The sequence below is a fragment of the Haliotis asinina genome, chromosome 1 (genome assembly GCF_037392515.1).
Source record: "Haliotis asinina isolate JCU_RB_2024 chromosome 1, JCU_Hal_asi_v2, whole genome shotgun sequence".
Classification (NCBI taxonomy): Eukaryota; Metazoa; Mollusca; class Gastropoda; order Lepetellida; family Haliotidae; genus Haliotis; species Haliotis asinina.
The window spans coordinates 35,357-52,846 of record NC_090280.1 but is presented as its reverse complement, the minus strand read 5'-3'; the positions used below and the strand labels follow the sequence as shown (position 1 = coordinate 52,846).

The 17,490-nt window shown below is 45.7% G+C and overlaps 1 protein-coding gene across 3 annotated transcripts in view; it reads left to right on the top strand.

Moving 5' to 3' along the window:
- LOC137286101 (cubilin-like) overlaps nt 1–17,490 on the top strand; it is a 199,100-nt gene that overhangs the window by 156,427 nt on the left and 25,183 nt on the right. For all 3 annotated transcript variants that reach the window (XM_067817775.1, XM_067817773.1, XM_067817784.1), the window contains 7 exons: nt 1,476–1,622; nt 2,908–2,995; nt 3,157–3,275; nt 4,537–4,686; nt 4,786–4,879; nt 6,004–6,128; nt 15,804–15,950. In XM_067817775.1, the coding sequence (XP_067673876.1) occupies nt 1,476–1,622; nt 2,908–2,995; nt 3,157–3,275; nt 4,537–4,686; nt 4,786–4,879; nt 6,004–6,128; nt 15,804–15,950 (870 nt within the window). The remainder of the gene's footprint in view (nt 1–1,475; nt 1,623–2,907; nt 2,996–3,156; nt 3,276–4,536; nt 4,687–4,785; nt 4,880–6,003; nt 6,129–15,803; nt 15,951–17,490) is intronic.

Sequence of the window (17,490 nt, the reverse complement as noted above, 5' to 3'; positions counted from 1 at the left end):
TCAAGTGTCTGTTTGTCCTGTTGTCTCCCGCCACAACTGCAGAAGTCTCCTGGCGACCATCTCTTTTTGGATCAGAACGGTGAGCAGCAGGGTTACAGGATCCAAGCATGGAACCTAAACAAAGTTGGAGTCATTGGCCTCGATACACTTGGAACTGCCTGATATCATTCATCATGGAAAGCTGCTTTTGGAAGTCTGACACTGTGTTGGGTAACCACTGTCAACATGACATGGCCATGGAAGATGTACCCATTACAGCAACTCTCCATGCCAAATCAACATTGAATAAATCTTACCCTTGTCATTCAGACTTGTGATGCCAAGCCACTGATCCACTAACACAGTCAGAGAATCTGTGTTCTCCTGTCTTACGAGATAAGACAGACCAGATGCCTCATTATCTAGATATCATGTGCTATCTAAGATCCACACACAATCTCTGATGTTACATCTAATAGTGCATATAAGAAGAAGGTTCCCCAGTTACATCAGGGAGAATTACTGTATACAACCACGAGAAGACTTCCCATGGGGTATATATATGAAAACACGGACTTGAGTGCAAACAGACAGAGAATCACGTAGGTGGATGACTCACCACTCATTCTGTCAAATTCTGTAAGCAAATAAGCATCTGGCAGGATAAGAAAAAGTATGCAGGTTTTATGATGAAATTCATAGGTAGTACTTATCCCAACTCATGAGATGAAGCCCTCCCAGCCGTCCCCTCTCACCACTCAGGCTTTCCTGTAAACTTGTGTAGAGGTATATTCGGAAAGAGTGATGACAAGGAGTACACAGGTCACATGGACACTTTTGGTGGGAAGGTTTAGGAAGGCGAGTGATTGGTGAGTCTTGGTGAGTGATTGCACGTTTGAATTGAGGGGATTCAAGTTTCCACATGATCGATTGGAAGAGGGGAATGAGAAAGCAAATAAGCATGAGTCAGGATAAGTATAAAATATCAATTTCATCATAAAAATTCACATTCATGTATCTGTTTAACTCCAAAAGGGAAACAAAATAAGTTGTCTTTTGCCCAGAAACACTGGAAATGCAGTTGTTGTTTTTTTGTAAAGGGATAAACATAATTGAATGTACATTGGCGTGTGATGATTGTGACAGTTTGTTACAATCCAATGAATACACCACAGTGGAAGGACAACCACAGTTTAGTAAATTTATGACATCATAATTATAGGGTCGTGACATCCAAAGAATGATGAAACTAGTGTTACTTATTGGAACAATTATAAGAACAGTCAAACATCGTCATATCTTGTCCATCCATTTCAGATGCTGCAGCTGTGAAAATCTGGTTATATGCAAGCATTATAGATCACTGACATAATATCATATTGTTGGGATATGTGCAGTTTTGGTAAATTCTTCATAAGTTATCAACTACTTAAGTCTGAGTATTTGAGCATATTTTTGTCTTCCCTCTGCACTATACTGATGCCTTGATATTTTAGGGAAAGATTCAACAGAGGGTTTGATCATCAAGTGGTGCAGCACATCAACTCCCATGTTTCGGAGCACTGGCAAATACATGTTCCTGAAGCTCCATTCTGGCTCAGACATAGACAAGGGCTTTCTGTTAACATACACCTCCACGAAAGGTAAGCCATATTCTTCCCTGATAGATGTAGACAATGGCTTTCTGTTAACACATGCCTCCACTAAAGGTAAGCTATATACTGCCATGACATATGGAGACAAGGTCTTCCTGTTAACATACAAATCCACTAGGGGTAAGCCATATTCTTCCCTTGCAGATGTAGATAAGGGCTTCCTGTTAACATACAACTCTTACAAAGGTAGACTACATCAGGCACTTGACAGATCAAGGGATCCAGTGAAGGTCCCTTTGTAGAATAGGCCTGCAGCAACCCATGCTTGTCATAAGAGGCGACTAATGGGATCGGGTGGTCAGACTTGCTGACTTGATTGACATATGTCATTGGTTCCCAATTGCGCAGATCGATGCTCATGTTGTTGATCACTGGACTGTCTGATCCGGACTTGATTATTTACAGACTGCGGCCATATAGCTGGAGTAATGCAGAGTGTGGCGTAAAATTAAGCTCATTCACTCGAAAGGTAGACAGATGTAGATAAGGACTTCCTGTTAACAAACACCTCTAGTAAAGGTAGGCTGTGTTCCCTCTGACAGATGTAGACAGGGGCTTCCTGTTAACATACACCTCTTGTAAAGGTGGACTGTGCTCTTCCCTGACATAACTAGATAAGTCCTTCCTGTCAACATACACCTCCTCTAACTATAGGAGAAAACACGCCCCCGAGAAATCATACACCTCTTCTAAAGGTACACCTCTTGTAAAGGTAGACTTTGCTCTTCCCTGACAAAACTTATATAAGATAAGCGCTTCCTGTTAACATACACCTCCTCTAACTATATGAGAAAACATGCCTCCAAGAAATCATACACCTTTTCTAGAGGTAGGCTGTGTTCTGCCCTGATAGATTTAGATAAGGTCTTCCTGTTAAGATATACCTCTTCTAAAGGTACACCTTGTTCGCTCTGACAAATGTAGACAAGGTGCTCCTGTTAACGTACACCTCTTCTAAAGGCACGCCATGTTCGCTCTAACAGATGTAGACATGGTGTTCCTGTTAAAATACACCTCTTCTAAAGGTACGCCATGTTCGCTCTGACAGATGTTGAGAAGGGCTTCCTGTTAACGTTCACCTCCAATAAGTATAGGAGAAAACACGTTTCTGAGATGAGAAGTACACTTCAGATGAGAAGCACACTTCAGGTTTCTACCGGTAGGCTGTGTTTTTCCCTGACTGAAGTAGACAAGGGCTTTCTGTTAACATACACCTCCATTAAAGGTATTCTGTGACTCCAATTGTAAGGTAACAAAATGTTAATTTTTTCAGCTGTTATTACTCCATGTGGAACGTCGTTGACAGCATACAACCGTGTGTCTTTTCTGTCCAGCCCAGGCTACCCGGATAACTACAAGAAGTACGTGAAACTTAAACGAACATTGTGATTGTTGAAGTACTGACTTTTTAAACATGAGTTGATAAAGGAAAGATCTTATGTAGAATCAGTTGAAGGGAACCCATATTCATCGATACATATCCAGTGAATGTTACCATGATTTTCTATATTTCTGCTTGTAGCCATTTAGACTGCCGCTGGGTTGTCCGGGCCCAGTCTGGCTTCAATACGGTGAAGATTGAGGTGACTGATGCCCATCTTGAGTATGACTGTTCCTTTGACAATATCACCATCTATGATGGTAAGTGATATTAAGGAAATACTGTAAATCATGAAATTAATGCGAACATTTTATTAATGCGAAAAATGCGTCTGTACATGTGTCGCATTATTAAAATGACGCATTTCAGTCTGGGGGGTGTACTTTTGAATGAACGTAAATCTCTTCCTTTCATTGACACTACTTAATACCTATTGACATTATTCATCGGCAAATTTTGTGACTAAGCAGAAGTGTTGACACTACACCAGACAACACAGGTCACTTTCTCATTATGGGTATCGCAAGTCAGTTATCACTGGTTACAATAATCACTGTCAATTGTTCAAAGTCATTGAGGCACATCAGCCAGACCGGACATTCTCCAGCCACGCAGGATCGTTTAGCGATCTTTGCTCACCTTTGCAATCGTGGCCTCCATCCATTTGGCATGTAGAGGCTTCATCACACTTATTCGTAAATCCACAAGTCCTTTTTGGAACCTGTGAAATTGTCTGACACTTTGTTGGCATACCAATTAATAAATTGGTTCTTCATGGCCACCTTGAATTCACCATCAATTGTTGTAATAAGACAAGTAGTAGCAAGCAATCACGTGATCAAACATGGCAGCGTAATCAAAACATCATCAGCTCCATTCCATTCAATGCTTAACAAGTTCAATTCAGGTAACTAGTGTGTGGTAATAAGAAATGAAAAGAAAATGAACAACAAAGAATCAGGGTGTCGCATTTTCTGATCAACACAGCTTCCTGAGCTCGCATTAATTTCATGACGCATTTTAGACAAGACCTCTGCACTCGCATTAAATTCATGACGCATTAATTTCATGATTTACAGTAACTGAAATATGGGTTAAGGGATAAGGGCCTTGGATGGTGGGGTTAGAAATAGGATGGTCCTGCGTATCAGGGCTAGAGATGTCAGTGGGCCTACATATTAGGACTTGACAAGTCAGTGAGGTTGATGAGTAGGCCTGTGTATTAGGACTTGACAAGTCAGTCAGGTTAATGGGTAGGCCTGTGTATTAGGACTTGACAAGTCAGTCAGGTTGATGGGTAGGCCTGTGTATTAGGACTTGACAAGTCAGTCAGGTTGATGGGTGTTTCGGTGTACCAACGCTGCACATTCTCTATTTCAGGCCTGGGTGTGTCAGTGTGATTGGTGGATGGTTCTATATTTTGAGGGCTGAACATGTCGAGACATGTACAGTTACACAGGGTGTTTTCTGTCTCAGGGTCGGACATGTCAGCACAGTTGCTAGGGCTGTTTAATGTTTCAGGGTCAGGCATGTCAGCACGGCAACTAGGGGTGTTTTGTGCCAGCAACCGTCCCACCCTTCAATCATCGGGGATGTTCATGTTCATCCGCTTCCAGACCGACAGTTCCCGAACTCACAAGGGCTTCCAGATCAAGTACTATGAAACTGATGGTGAGTGGCACACAGCTGCTGTAGATCTGTTGTGTGTGACCTCCGTCTCTTAAGTACAGGCTTCATCAGTGTGAAAGATCTTACTGAAATCTGTTGCAGATAAGACTGCTGAGAATGTGTGTAGCAAGGATCTGACATCCTATCCGGATCCTAAATACATCCAGTCCCCAGGCTACCCAAATTCCTACCCAAGGTGAGCAATATCAAAACCACTAGACCACAGTGTCTACACCTTCACATATACCTGTCAGACCCAAGTACATCCACACCTTCACCTACATCTTCAGCTATGCCTACACCTACAGTTGACCCGGGTTATTGAAAACAATGTTTTATAAGGTTGTATAGGGTAGCACCTTTGTTGTAGTAAACTAGATTAGGGTTTGGTCACTGTGGAAATATTTTTTCATGAGGTTGTATATAGTAGTGCCTTTGTTCTAGTAACCTGGGTTAGGGTTTGGCCTCTGTTGTGTATATACTGGACAAAATAAGTTAGGGATATCAGTAGTTTTATGATTGATATTTTATCATCCTTAGTCAATAAATAGATTATTTTTCAAAATTTCATTTGTATATATCTCTATTTTTGTCCAGTATAGTAGTACCTTTGTTGCATTAACCTGGTTGTATAAAGGAACATCTTCGTTGCAGTAAGCTAGGTTAGGGTTTGGTCACTATGGTAACAATGTTTTACAAGGTTGTATAAAGGAGTATCTTCGTTGCAGTAACCTGGGTTAGGGTTTGGCCACTGTGGTAACAATGTTTTACAAGGTTGTATAAAGGAGTATCTTCGTTGCAGTAACCTGGGTTAGGGTTTGGCCACTGTGGTAACAATGTTTTACAAGGTTGTATAAAGGAGTATCTTCGTTGCAGTAACCTGGGTTAGGGTTTGGCCACTGTGGTAACAATGTTTTACAAGGTTGTATAAAGGAGTATCTTCATTGCAGTAACCTGGGTTAGGGTTTGGCCACTGTGGTAACAATGTTTTACAAGGTTGTATAAAGGAGTATCTTCGTTGCAGTAACCTGGGTTAGGGTTTGGCCACTGTGGTAACAATGTTTTACAAGGTTGTATAAAGGAGTATCTTCATTGCAGTAACCTGGGTTAGGGTTTGGCCACTGTGGTAACAATGTTTTACAAGGTTGTATAAAGGAGTATCTTTGTTGCAGTAACCTGGGTTAGGGTTTGGCCACTGTCATAACAATGTTTTACAAGGTTGTATAAAGGAACATCTTTGTTGCAGTAACCTGGGTTAGGGTTTGGCCACTGTCATAACAATGTTTTACAAGGTTATTAAAAGGAAAGTCTTTGTTGCAGTAACCTAGACTGCTGGTGGAAGATCACTGCATCTGATCCCTCAGGGCAGGTCCAAGTTACAGTGTTCCGGTCAGGAATCGAGAGCAGCATCAGATGTACAAATGACTATGTTGCTGTATATGAAGGTACAAGTCTTGTCTGTTAGCAACAGAAATGTAGATTTTAGGGGTGCATAAGGATGTATTTGTGAGTAAGAGCAAGCAAATCACATAATCTGGAGAAATATTTCATGCTGAAGATGAATCTGTTGTTTGCTAAGCTCAGGATGCCAAATGAGGTCACAGATTCTTTTTCATAGAGATCCTCCTTGGGGTACTTATAAGCATTTAAATGTTCTTTAAATTCTCGCGACAGTTGTAACTATATTTTTTCAATAAAATATATACAAAACAAAAAACATTGTTTTTGTCTTGTGAGACCACCCCTACAGGGCCCCTGGCCCCGTGACAGCCAAGAGCAGGTAACTCTTCAGACTATAGCCTCCAGCAAAACACTTCCTTTTCTGTCCCCCGCCTATGCAGACGTGCTTCAGCGTTCACAGAGATTCTTGCTTACCAAAGACAAAGGCAAGTACTAAGATGAGTACCTTAGTGGCTCAAACTGTATGTATGGTTTCTTTATTAGACGCATGGGCGCATTAGGAATCGTTTTTTACAGTTTACTTGTCAAACTGTTGTAACTTTTGCCGTCCCTGTTGGTAGCAACGTGGTTAGCATAATGGTGGAAGGCAAACCTTTTTTCCCGCCAAAACTTTTTAGTTTTATGGCGGTCTTTTTTCAAGTAAGCTTGTGTTAGCTATACTTTTATGCACTTTATTCATGTTATCTCCATATTTACTACTATTTTTTATAAAAAATATGTCGTAAACTATGGTGTCGTGGCACTTAGCTTTTACCTTAACTATGTACGTAGTTTTAGTTTTAGCTTTGTGCCCATGCGTGTCTTGTTTTATTGTTGTTTATTACGCAACACTAGGAGGTTATTTGTTGCCTTGCAGTTTAATTCCTGCTCAACATGCAAATCCTCCATTCCGGCTAAAGACCTGCATGATATATGTCTAAGGTGCCTAGTGGAATGTCATCACGACGATCAGTCTTGTGATGTGTGCGCGGGTTTTACCCCTCAGACCAGAAAGTCTAGACACGCGGACTTCTTGTTCTATTCCAACCTACTTAAGGCGGGGGGTGGGGGTGGGGGACTTCTTGTTCTATTCCAACCTACTTAAGGCGGGGGGTGGGGGTGGGGGTTTAAGGGATATCTGGGCTCAGGACCCTCCATCTAAGCGTTCCCACAAAAAGAAAGGCGCAGCTTCCTCTTCGGAGGGGTCGGTTAAGAAGGCCAGGGTGTCTAGGGACCCTTCCCCTTCTCCTGCCGTTGTATCCTCAGCACCTACCCCTACTTCGCAAGCACCATTAATCTCTGTTGATTCAATTAATGCCTTGTTTCAGCAACAGATGTCTTCGGTACAATCAATGATAGATTCGGCGCTGTCTGGTTTCCGAAAAGAACTGGATGCCCGATCTTCATTGAGCAGCCATGGTGGTTCAGTTGAGGGAGGCCGCGGCCCGGGCTTAGGCTCGGAGAACGCTCCTCCCTCTGGGCAGCCGTCCTGCGCTTCGGGCGTTCAGGCGGATGTGCCTAGGGCAGTCGACCCCAGCTTGTCCCGTGGAGCAAGTGGGGCAACGATGCCCGGTGTCGGCAGCTTGACCGCGGTCAGCGCGCCTAGTGCCACGGTGGGCAGGCAGCCTAGTGCTGCCCAGCCGCTGGGGGCATCAACATCCTATCCATTTCCTGGGCTCTCGGGTCACCCTCCGGTGGGGGGCTTGCCCCAGTTACCCAGGCAACCTAGTTCAGGCTCTGGCAGGGGCGAACCTAGCGGCTCGGCCCTTCTTAGTCTCTCTGCTCCTTCGAGTTCCGTCTCAGTAGCGCCCTCGACAGGCTCGCTTTACGACGAAGGTTCCCTGTCTGAGGAGCGTGAGGAGATGGATATCGAGGAGGAGGGGATTGGGGAGGAGTGCGAGTCGGAGGTCACGTACTCGTTCAGTTCGTCCCTCAGACAGGTTAGAGAGAAAATTGCTGAGGTCTTACCTCAGGTTTCTATTCCTGTGTCGGAGCCCGACCCCTTGGAGTTTCGGCTCCCCGGGGAGGCGTTCGCGCCTACTAAGGTCGCCGAGGCGAGGTTGCGCCTGCTCCCATCGCTGGTCGGGGAGGTAGTGAATCCGCTCCTTTCGGGTACAGGGTCGCGCTTTGATCTCCCGGAGATTAGCCGCCGGTATCAACTGGGTGTGGATTCGCTATTCGAACCGCCGGTGGTGGACGAGTGTGTGTACGCCTCGGTCACCCTGGGGGGGTCCTCCTCCTCTTCCTTGGCCTCGGCCAGGCAGGGCCGGCGGCTGCTGCCCTTCTCCACGGCCGCTCGAGCTCTAAGGTCTGCCTATCGTTCCTTTGAGGAGCAATATAGGTGTGCGGCCCAGCAGCTGAGAGTAGTGGTCCATTCGGCTTACCTTTCTGCTTTGCAGGGGCAGCTGTTGGATCATGGGAGCACTGCTGACGACTCTCCGTCGGCAGTGTTGGGCCGGCAGCTTACGGACGTGCACTCTCATCTGGCGAGGGACAGCATTAGGTGCTGTGCTAGCCAGATGATGGGGGCCGTCATGGGGTTGCGTCGGCTATGGCTATCCGTAGCCAGGTACTCTCCCGCTACCCAACAGGCACTCCTGGCTCTGCCCTACAGGTTGGGATCTTCCCTCTTCCCTGGGGCACTACAGGTTGTGCGGGAGGCCGCGGAGGCTGTTAGCACTTTCAAGGACTCTAAGCCCTTGTTAGAGCAACCCTCCTCGTCTCGCCAATGGCCTCCCACTCTTGCTCCAGCTTACCCTTTGGCGCCGGCGATGGAAAGTGCTAAGTGGACTGCTCCGCTGCAGCACAAACGTAGCAAGAGGGCGAAAGGCAAAGGCAAGGGGCCTGCGTTGCAGCAGTCGCAGCAACAGCAGCCTTTTCGGGGCAAAGGGAAGCCTGCCCCGGCTTCCCGTTAAACATTTGCCCGGAGCCTTTGGTGTCCCCCACACAAGCAGACGGAGAACTGCCGAATGTAGGGGTACATTGCCTTGCGCCAGAAGTCCCTGTAGGCGGCAGGCTGTCACTATTCCTTTTGGAATGGCAGGCAGCCACTTCAAATCCCTGGGTCCTGTCCACAGTCAGGGATGGCCATATGCCATCGGAAGCGAGACCCTCCACGCTTCTCAGGGATTCGGCACACGCCGGTGCCGTTCTCCCGGGAAAAAGCAGAGGTCCTCCATGCCGAGGTCCAGTCGTTACTGGACAAGGCTGCCATCGAGATGGTTCCGGAAGGTCAACAAGAAGACGGGTTTTATTCCATGTACTTCCTTGTGACCAAGAAGGACAGAGGGTTCAGACCGATCTTGAATCTCAAGGAGCTGAACAAGTTCATAGAGGTTCCGTCCTTCAGGATGGAGACACTGCGGTCAGTGATCTCTTCCGTAGAGACAGGGGATTGGCTCACGTCAATCGATCTCAAGCACGCTTACCTCCATGTTCCGATACACTCCGAGTTCAAGAAATACCTTCGGTTTTCGTTCGACGGGAAGTGTTATCAGTTTCGGGTTCTACCTTTCGGCATCTCCACAGCGCCGAGGGTGTTCACCAAACTTATGTTGATTCCGGCTCAGCTAGCCAGGTCACAGGGCAGGTGTTGTCATTCCGTACCTGGACGATTGGCTTTTGGGGGCCCTCGGGCTCCTGTTATCACACGATGCCACACAACAAGTGATGGACATCCTGTTGAAGCTCGGCTGGATCATCAATCTCAAGAAATCAGACCTGACCCCTACGCAGGATCTGGTGTTCTTGGGGGCACGGTTCAATACGGCTCAGGGGATTGTTTCCCTAGCCCCAGACCGCATCGTCAAAGTTCAGAGAACTGTATTTCAGTTTCTCGAGTTCCCCAGAGCCACAGCAAGAACTTGGCTTCATTTGCTGGGCACTATGGCGGCTACAGTGGACGTGGTCTGGCGTGCGAGGTTGAGGATGCGACCCATTCAACAGGTGTTAGCCCAGTTGTGGTCCCATTCGGAGAGCTACGAGACTATTCTCGAGACTCCCGCTTGGTTGATTCCTCACCTGCGGTGGTGGACGGAAGATGGAAATCTGTCCAGGGGGATCCCCTTAGAGACACCGACACCTTCCCTCTTGATTCAGATGGACGCCTCCCTCACAGGCTGGGGGGGGGGGGGGGGGGCGTCCTGGGCAAACTATCGGTCTTGGGTCGTTGGGCCGAGGACGAAGTTACCCTACACATCAATGTGTTGAAATTGAGAGCAGTCCGCCGGGTGTTCGAGAGCTTCGTGGAGTCAGTGCGGGGTCAAGTGGTTCGTCTAGAGATGGACAACCAGACCACTATGACGTATATCCTGAAGCAAGGCGGCACAGTGTCTCCGTCCCTCCTTCAGGAGGCGTGGCAGTTTCTGATTTGGTGCGACCAGTTCGACATTCGGGTACTCCCCATTTATCTCCCGGGCATAGACAACGTCCGCGCAGATGCGCTATCGAGACGAATACTAGCCCCACACGAGTGGATGCTGCATCGGGGGATATTCAGGATTATTTCCCAGTTGTTCGGGTCGTTCCAGGTAGATCTGTTTGCCTCTGGGGCGACGAACCAGATTCCTGTGTTTTGCTCAAGGATACCGGATCCGAGAGCGATAGCCAATGACGCCTTTCTGCTCGATTGGACAGACAGAGTACTTTGGGCGTTCCTGCCAGTGCCTCTGATCTCACGAGTCCTCTCGCAGCTGACCGCACAACTGGCTCGGCTACTTGTGCTTCTAGCACCGCTTTGGTCGGCTCAAAGCTGGTTTCCGGTAATTCTCAGGTTTCTGGCTCAGCCTCCTGTACTATTACCCTTTCGACCGGACTCACTATCCCAGAACGGAGCGCCACACCCCAATCCCAGGATTCAGTGGGTGGCTTGGCCGCTGTCCGGAGTCGCCTCCATGCGAGAGGAATTCCTGCACCAGTTGCAGACACAATTCTGGCATCGCGGAGGGATTCGACGAACGTTCAATATGAGGATAGATGGGCCTGTTATGCGCGCTAGTTTCTGCAATTTAAACTGGAAGCCGGTCTGGCCGCTCCTACAGTTAGAGGTTACTCCACGGCAATCTGTGCCTTCCACATTCCTGTCGATGGTGCATTATTGGGGCAGCACCCTCTAGTTCAGCGCTTCCTTGCAGGCGTGGACAGAATCCGTCCGTCTGTCCGGCAGATTAGTCCCCCGTGGGACTTGCCAGTCGTTCTTGATTGGCTGTCCGGTCCTCTTTTTCACAACCTGTCGGCTCTGTCCCTCCAGCTGTTGACATGGAAGACTGCTTTTCTTGTGGCGGTAACCTCTGGCGCTATGTCCGCCAACCCTGAATTAACGGTGTTTCACAAACACAGAGTGAGCATTCAATTGCCAGATACTTACTGTCCTAAGAGAGATAGCACCTTTCACGTTACGGCGCCTATTGAGCTTCCTGCTTTCACGCAGCCTTCGCCGCCCGGTACCTCTCTTCGACATGCTCACGTCTTAGATGTCCGTAAGACCCTTAAGGCTTATATCAAACGAACAAAAGACATTAGGAAGAATGATCAATTGTTCTGCTGTTATGGTGGCGGCAAGGCTGGCCTTCTGGCGAACAAGCAGACCATATCTAGGTGGCTTGTCTCTGCCATTTGTATGGGATACACCTCGAAAGGTCGTACGCCCCCTGAGGGTTTGAAAGCTCATTCGGTTAGGGCTGTGGCGACGTCTAAGGCATATGCGTCTGCCTTGCCCCTTGAGGAGATCTGCTCCGCGGCTATTTGGAGCCGACCAAGCACGTTCATCCGTCATTATCAGTTAGACAGACTGTCAAGCGAACGTGCTCGGTTTGGCCAGTCAGTTCTCACCAGTGGGCAGGGCACGAGTGCCCTAGCCGTTTGAGCTACCCTTGTATTTGATGAACGATCATTTGACGAACGATCATTTGACATTGTAGCTGCAACAAGTAGACTGGTGGTGGCATCTTACTGTATACTTTCCATCTTTTATCCGGGTGGTGGGCTCTATTATGGTGGTGGTATTTTTTGCTTTACCGGTCTAGACTGTTTCAGTCCTTCCCTAGCACCTTGGCCAGTGCACGAGAATGGACCCTGATATGTCGGTCGCCTGTCTCAACTCCCGTTTTTTGAGAAAAAAAGAAAAAAAAAGCAAAGGGGGGGGTGGCATTTTTTATAAGCACCCTACGACTTTCTCATAGAAATGTAGGGTTAGACCGTGTAATAGCCTGGCCCTGGTCCGCACCCCCGCCGAAAGGCATAGAAGGTCACGTGACCAGGTAAGTTTGATTCCTTGTTACTTTCAGTTAAACGTAATAAAGGTTATCATCTTATGTCAGGTTTATGAGCAGACAGAATGCCTCTCCCTAAGATCAGTCTTTTGGAGTCTGTCTTATGCTTATAAGTACCCCAAGGAAGATCTCTATGAAAAAGAATCGAACAAACCTGTAGAGGTTGCAGATTCTTTGAATAGAGTCCTGCTTAGGGTAAGGCCACCCACCTCCCCACATTCTGTCTGTATTGCTTACAGAACGGAAGTGTTTTGCTGGAGGCTATAGTCTGAAGAGTTACCTGCTCTTGGCTGTCACAGGGCCAGGGGCCCTGTAGGGGGTGGTCTCACAAGACAAAAACGATGTTTTTTGTTTTGTATATATTTTATTGAAAAAATATAGTTACAACTGTCGCGAGAATTTAAAGAACATTTAAATGCTTATAAGTACCCCAAGGAGGACTCTATTCAAAGAATCTGCAACCTCTACAGGTTTGTTCGATTGTCGTCGAAGGTCAGTTTCTTAAAAAGTGCATTATTTATCTTTCTCATACCATACCATGAACTCATTTTTATCCCCCCATCATGTAATGCAGGGGGATATAGTCGACCCCTCATCTGTCCCGTCTGTACGTCCATCATCATTTTGTTTCTGGAGCATAACTCAGAAACTGTTCAAAATATTTTTAGACCAAACTTGATAGATAAAATAATCTGAACCTATGATTGTGCCTTTTGGTATTTACAGATTTTTGGCATTTTTTTGTTGTTGTTTTTCCATGGAACATTTTGGTGTTAGTCTAATGATGGGGTGGGCTTCGTTTCCGAAGCAGAACTTAAAAACCATGCTAAAATGTTTTTGCATGTATCAGTCAGAACCTGAAATGAACATTTCGACTTAGTCTCAAAATGGAGGGATGGGCTTTGTTTCCGACCACAACTCAAAAACCGTTCTACATTTTTCTGTAAAACTTGGTAGATTGATCAATCAAAATCTAAAGTGGTGCCCTTTGGTATGTGCAGGTTTTTGGGATTTCATATTTTGCCGGTTTCCATGGAAACGTTTCAGACTTAAGTCTCAAAAGTGAGAGGTGTGTTTCGTTTCCAGATCAGAACTCAAGAACCGTTCAATATGTTTCTGCAAAACTTGGTAGATAGATCAATCAGAACCTAAAGTGGTGCCTTTTGGTATGTACAGGTTTTTGGGATTTCATATTTTCTCGGTTTCCATGGAAACATTTCAGACATAGTCTCAAAAGTGAGAGGTGTGTTTCATTTCTGGAGCAGAACTCAAAACTTTGTAATATCTGTCAGTAAAACTTGGTAGATATTTGTGACAGCCCCAAAGTGGTATCTTTTGGTATTTACAGGTTTTTGTGATTTATTATTTTCTCTGAAGAAATTCTTCAAAGGCATTTAGAAGTTGGTGAGGTAATACAAGGCTAATTCTTGCCCCTTCGTGAGGTGGATCATCCAAGGGGCAAGAATTAGCCTTGAAACGTTATGTTAAAAGAATTAAACAGTTGTCATCCATAATAGTGTCTTGTATTATTATTTTCTCGGTTTCCATGGAAATGTTTTGGGCTTAGTCTCAAAATGGAGCGATGGGATTCGTGTCCGGAACAGAACTTAAAAAGCATTCAACATTTATCTGCAAAACAAAGAGATTAAGCAGCTGTCAGATGATTTGTCCTTTCATATATGTGGGGGCGGGGGGGATATGTCAACTTGTGATGACTCTTGTACAATATAGTGATATATAATGTTACCAAAGGATTTCAGACTATTGAATTTCAAGGAAATGCTAAAAAGAAAACCTTTGTACATGAAGGTAGGGTGACTATCTGTACATGACGCTAGGGAGACCAGACATTCATGAATGTAGGGTGAGTATCTGTACATGAAGGTAGGGTGAGTATCTGTACATGAAGGTAGGGTGAGAATCTGTACATGACGCTAGGGAGACAAGACATGCATGAATGTAGGGTGAGTATCTGTACATGAAGGTAGGGTGACTATCTGTACATGATGCTAGGGAGACCAGACATGCATGAATGTAGGGTGAGTATCTGTACATGAAGGTAGGGTGAGTATCTGTATATGAAGGTAGGGTGAGTATCTGTACATGAAGGTAGGGTGAGTATCTGTACATGAAGGTAGGGTATCTGTACATGAAGGTAGGGTATCTGTACATGAAGGTAGGGTGAGTATCTGTACATGAAGGTAGGGTGAGTATCTGTAAATGAAGGTAGGGTGAGTATCTGTACATGACGCTAGGGAGACAAGATATGCATGAATGTAGGGTGAGTATCTGTACATGAAGGTAGGGTGAGTATCTGTACATGAAGGTAGGGTGAGTATCTGTACATGAAGGTAGGGTGAGTATCTGTACATGAAGGTAGGGTGAGTATCTGTACATGACGCTAGGGAGACAAGATATGCATGAAGGTAGGGTGACTAGCTGTACATGAAGGTAGGGTGACTAGCTGTACATGAAGGTAGGGTATCTGTACATGAAGGTAGGGTATCTGTACATGAAGGTAGGGTGAGTATCTGTACATGAAGGTAGTGTGAGTATCTGTACATGAAGGTAGTGTGAGTATCTGTACATGAAGGTAGTGTGAGTATCTGTACATGAAGGTAGGGTGAGTATCTGTACATGAAGGTAGTGTGAGTATCTGTACATGAAGGTAGTGTGAGTATCTGTACATGAAGGTAGTGTGAGTATCTGTACATGAAGGTAGGGTGAGTATCTGTACATGAAGGTAGTGTGAGTATCTGTACATGAAGGTAGTGTGAGTATCTGTACATGAAGGTAGTGTGAGTATCTGTACATGAAGTTAGGGTGAGTATCTGTACATGAAGGTAGGGTGACTAGCTGTACATGAAGGTAGGGTGACTAGCTGTACATGAAGGTAGGGTGACTAGCTGTACATGAAGGTAGAGTATCTGTACATGAAGGTAGGGTGACTAGCTGTACATGAAGGTAGGGTGACTAGCTGTACATGAAGGTAGGGTGACTAGCTGTACATGAAGGTAGGGTGACTAGCTGTACATGAAGGGAGGGTGACTATCTGTACATGAAGGTAGGGTATCTGTACATGAAGGTAGGGTGACTAGCTGTACATGAAGGTAGGGTGACTATCTGTACATGAAGGTAGGGTATCTGTACATGAAGGTAGGGTGACTAGCTGTACATGAAGGTAGGGTGACTAGCTGTACATGAAGGTAGGGTGAGAATCTGTACGTGAAGGTAGGGTGAGAATCTGTACGTGAAGGTAGGGTGAGAATCTGTACGTGAAGGTAGGGTGAGAATCTGTACGTGAAGGTAGGGTGAGAATCTGTACATGAAGGTAGGGTGAGTATCTGTACATGAAGGTAGGGTGACTTTAGTTTTGTTTTTCCTTATTACAGTTACTATGTATGTGTATAGGTGATCGCGAGGGCCGAGAACTGGGTCGGTGGTGTGGACAGGACACGCCGACATATGTGAGTGTTGGCAGGTCAATGTTCCTGCTGTTCAAGACCAACATGGACAACACTGACATGGGCTTCCAGCTGCAGTACTTCACAACAAAAGGTGAACAGAAAGTGTAGAGTACTTCACCACAAAAGGTGAACCGAATGTGTAGAGTACTTCACCACAAAAGGTGAACCGAATGTGTAGAGTACTTCACCACAAAAGGTGAACCGAATGTGTAGAGTACTTCACCACAAAAGGTGAACAGAAAGTGTAGAGTACTTCACCACAAAAGGTGAACAGAATGTGTAGAGTACTTCACCACAAAAGGTGAACGGAATGTGTAGAGTACTTCACCACAAAAGGTGAACCGAATGTGTAGAGTACTTCACAACAAAAGGTGAACCGAATGTGTAGAGTACTTCACCACAAAAGGTGAACAGAAAGTGTAGAGTACTTCACCACAAAAGGTGAACAGAATGTGTAGAGTACTTCACCACAAAAGGTGAACAGAAAGTGTATAGTACTTCACCACAAAAGGTGAACAGAATGTGTAGAGTACTTCACCACAAAAGGTGAACGGAATGTGTAGAGTACTTCACAACAAAAGGTGAACCGAATGTGTAGAGTACTTCACCACAAAAGGTGAACAGAAAGTGTAGAGTACTTCACCACAAAAGGTGAACAGAATGTGTAGAGTACTTCACCACAAAAGGTGAACAGAAAGTGTAGAGTACTCTACCACAAAAGGTGAACAGAATGTGTAGAGTACTTCACCACAAAAGGTGAACAGAAAGTGTAGAGTACTTCACCACAAAAGGTGAACCGAATGTGTAGAGTACTTCACCACAAAAGGTGAACAGAATGTGTAGAGTACTTCACCACAAAAGGTGAACAGAATGTGTAGAGTACTTCACCACAAAAGGTGAACAGAAAGTGTAGAGTTCTTCACCACAAAAGGTGAACCGAATGTGTAGAGTACTTGAACAGAATGTGTAGAGTACTTTACCACAAAAGGTGAACAGAATGTGTAGAGTACTTCACCACAAACGGTGAACAGAATGTCTAGAGTACTTGAGAATTATAAACCCTCATACCAAATTGGAAACGGATAGCATTTATACTTTTAAATTAAAGTTACCAAGCACCATCCTGAAACAGTTTCTGCTAGACTATAGGGTGGTAAAGCTAAGAGTGTGTAGGGTGGTAAAGCTAAGAGTTTGTATTGTGGTAAAGCTAAGAGTTTGTAGGGTGGTAAAGCGGAGCGTGTATGGTAGTAAAGCTAAGAGTGTGTAGGATGGTAAAGTTACGAGTGTGTAGGGTGGTAAAGCTAAGAGAGTGTAGGGTGGTAAAGCTAAGAGAGTGTAGGGTGGTAAAGCTAAGAGCGTGTAGGGTGGTAAAGCTAAGAGAGCGAAGGGTGGTAAAGCTAACAGTGTGTAGGATGGTAAAGCTAAGAGAGTTGAGGGTGGTAAGGCTAAGAGAGCGGTGGGTGGTAAAGCTAAGAGGGCGGAGGGTGGTAAGGTTAAGAGAGCGTAGGGTGGTAAGGCTAAGAGGGCGGAGGGTGGTAAGGCTAAGAGAGCGTAGGGTGGTAAAGCTAAGAGTGCGTAGGGTGGTAAAGCTAAGAGTGTCTAGGATGGTAAGGCTAAGAGAGTGAAGGGTG